Source organism: Lipotes vexillifer, unplaced genomic scaffold (assembly GCF_000442215.2).
Source record: "Lipotes vexillifer unplaced genomic scaffold, Lipotes_vexillifer_v1.1 scaffold1117, whole genome shotgun sequence".
NCBI lineage: Eukaryota > Metazoa > Chordata > Mammalia > Artiodactyla > Lipotidae > Lipotes > Lipotes vexillifer.
In genome coordinates this window covers 291,083-292,513 of record NW_006778824.1, presented here as the reverse complement: position 1 = coordinate 292,513, position 1,431 = coordinate 291,083, and the positions used below count along the sequence as shown (strand labels likewise).

The window sequence follows — 1,431 nt, the reverse complement described above, 5'->3', positions numbered from 1 at the left end:
GCCCCCGCCCCAGGTACCTCTGTGCTGTCCGTGACCACAAACAGCTCCACGTAGTGGGTCTCTCGGGGCACTGGCCAGTTCTGAGGAGTGGGGACAAGAAGCCGTCAGCCACCCAGCCACAGCCCGCCTGTCCTCAGCCCATCTGTGCACACGGAGCATCTCCAGGCCCCGGAGCTGGCCCCACAGCGCTGGGGGAGCCTTGGTGGGAGCTGGGGGGCGGCTCTGGCGCAGACTAAGGAGCTGGCTCTGCAGCCAGCGCGCAGCCAGGCCCAGGCCCACCCCAGCCACGGGGGCGGCAGGCAGCACTCCTGCTTCGCTGGGCACCCAGGAGTCGGGATGCACGGGGCCAAGCGGACGCGGAAGCAGTGGGCAGGGCCTCCCCTCACCCGGGGCCTGAGGGCCGCCGAGACCCGCGGCCCCAGGATGGTCTCCAGGCTGCTGTCGTTGACCCCGCAGGTGCCGGCCTTCTGCTGCAGGTGCTGTGCCTGGTACAGCGCGTGTTGCCCCTCTTCCCCGCCCCCATCCAGGGGCTCGATCAGGTGGACGGTGGAGCCGGCCTGGAAGAAGCCCCTGAGGCAGAGCGAAGCCCATGGCTCTGAGTCAGCGACGGACCCCAGGGCAGCAGGTGACCCCGGCCCACCCCTCTCTTCTTGGCCTCAGTTCACTTAGCTGGAGAGAGAGACAGTGCTGGGCCCTGACACCCTGACACATGCCGCCTGGTCGGCAGCACCCACCTGAGCCCGGCGCAGGTGCTGAGGCTGGCAGCGGAGCCCTGGTGCCCCTCCACGTTGCCCTGGTACAAGCAGTGGTCCTGCGGAAGGAGAGCGTGAGGCTCCACTGCCAGCGCCCGCGCTCCCCGCACCGCCGCCGCCAGCGCCCGCGCTCCCCGCACCGCCACTGCCGGCCTTGGGGGGGTCACTCGGGGGGCCATACCTGCCTTGGCAGCTGCTCTGTCACCTGGGAGCCATCGGCGGCCGTGTAGGTCTCCACATAGCCCGAGCCCACCAGGTCCCTGGAAGAGAGCCCCCGTGATGCTCTGGGCCCCGCCTGCCTGCCCCAGAAGCCACCTCTGGTGTGGAAGAGAGGCTGGGCCAGGGAGCTGGATGCCCAGGACACAAGTGTGCTGGGGGCAGGGGTGGGAGCAGGCTGCAGGCTTAGGCCCCTGCTCACCTGTTCTTCCGAAGGTGCAGGGTGAAGGTGTGCCCTCGGGCCCCCAGAACGTAGCTCACACTCTCCGGGTACTGGCCCTGAGCCGGGAGAAAAGGGAGGGGTCCAGAGAGAGGGGCCCTGCCCTGGCCACGCCCACCTCAAACCTGGGGGTGGGTAGCACCGAGCCAGTAGGGGGAGGTGGGGCCTCGGGTCGAACCGGGGGCAGTGGGCAGGTGGGGAGCTCCACCCGCCTCGGAAGCGAGGCGGGGGACAGCCCCTGAC

General features: G+C 70.2%; 1 protein-coding gene across 1 annotated transcript in view; it reads right to left on the bottom strand.

The window, feature by feature from the left end:
* ADAM8 (ADAM metallopeptidase domain 8) overlaps positions 1 to 1,431 on the bottom strand; it is a 16,368-nt gene that overhangs the window by 10,810 nt on the left and 4,127 nt on the right. The window contains exons 3-7 of the mRNA XM_007452010.1: positions 1,171 to 1,247; positions 934 to 1,012; positions 735 to 811; positions 387 to 570; positions 18 to 80 (exon numbers count right to left, since the gene is read on the bottom strand). Coding sequence (XP_007452072.1) covers positions 18 to 80; positions 387 to 570; positions 735 to 811; positions 934 to 1,012; positions 1,171 to 1,247 — 480 coding nt within the window. The remainder of the gene's footprint in view (positions 1 to 17; positions 81 to 386; positions 571 to 734; positions 812 to 933; positions 1,013 to 1,170; positions 1,248 to 1,431) is intronic.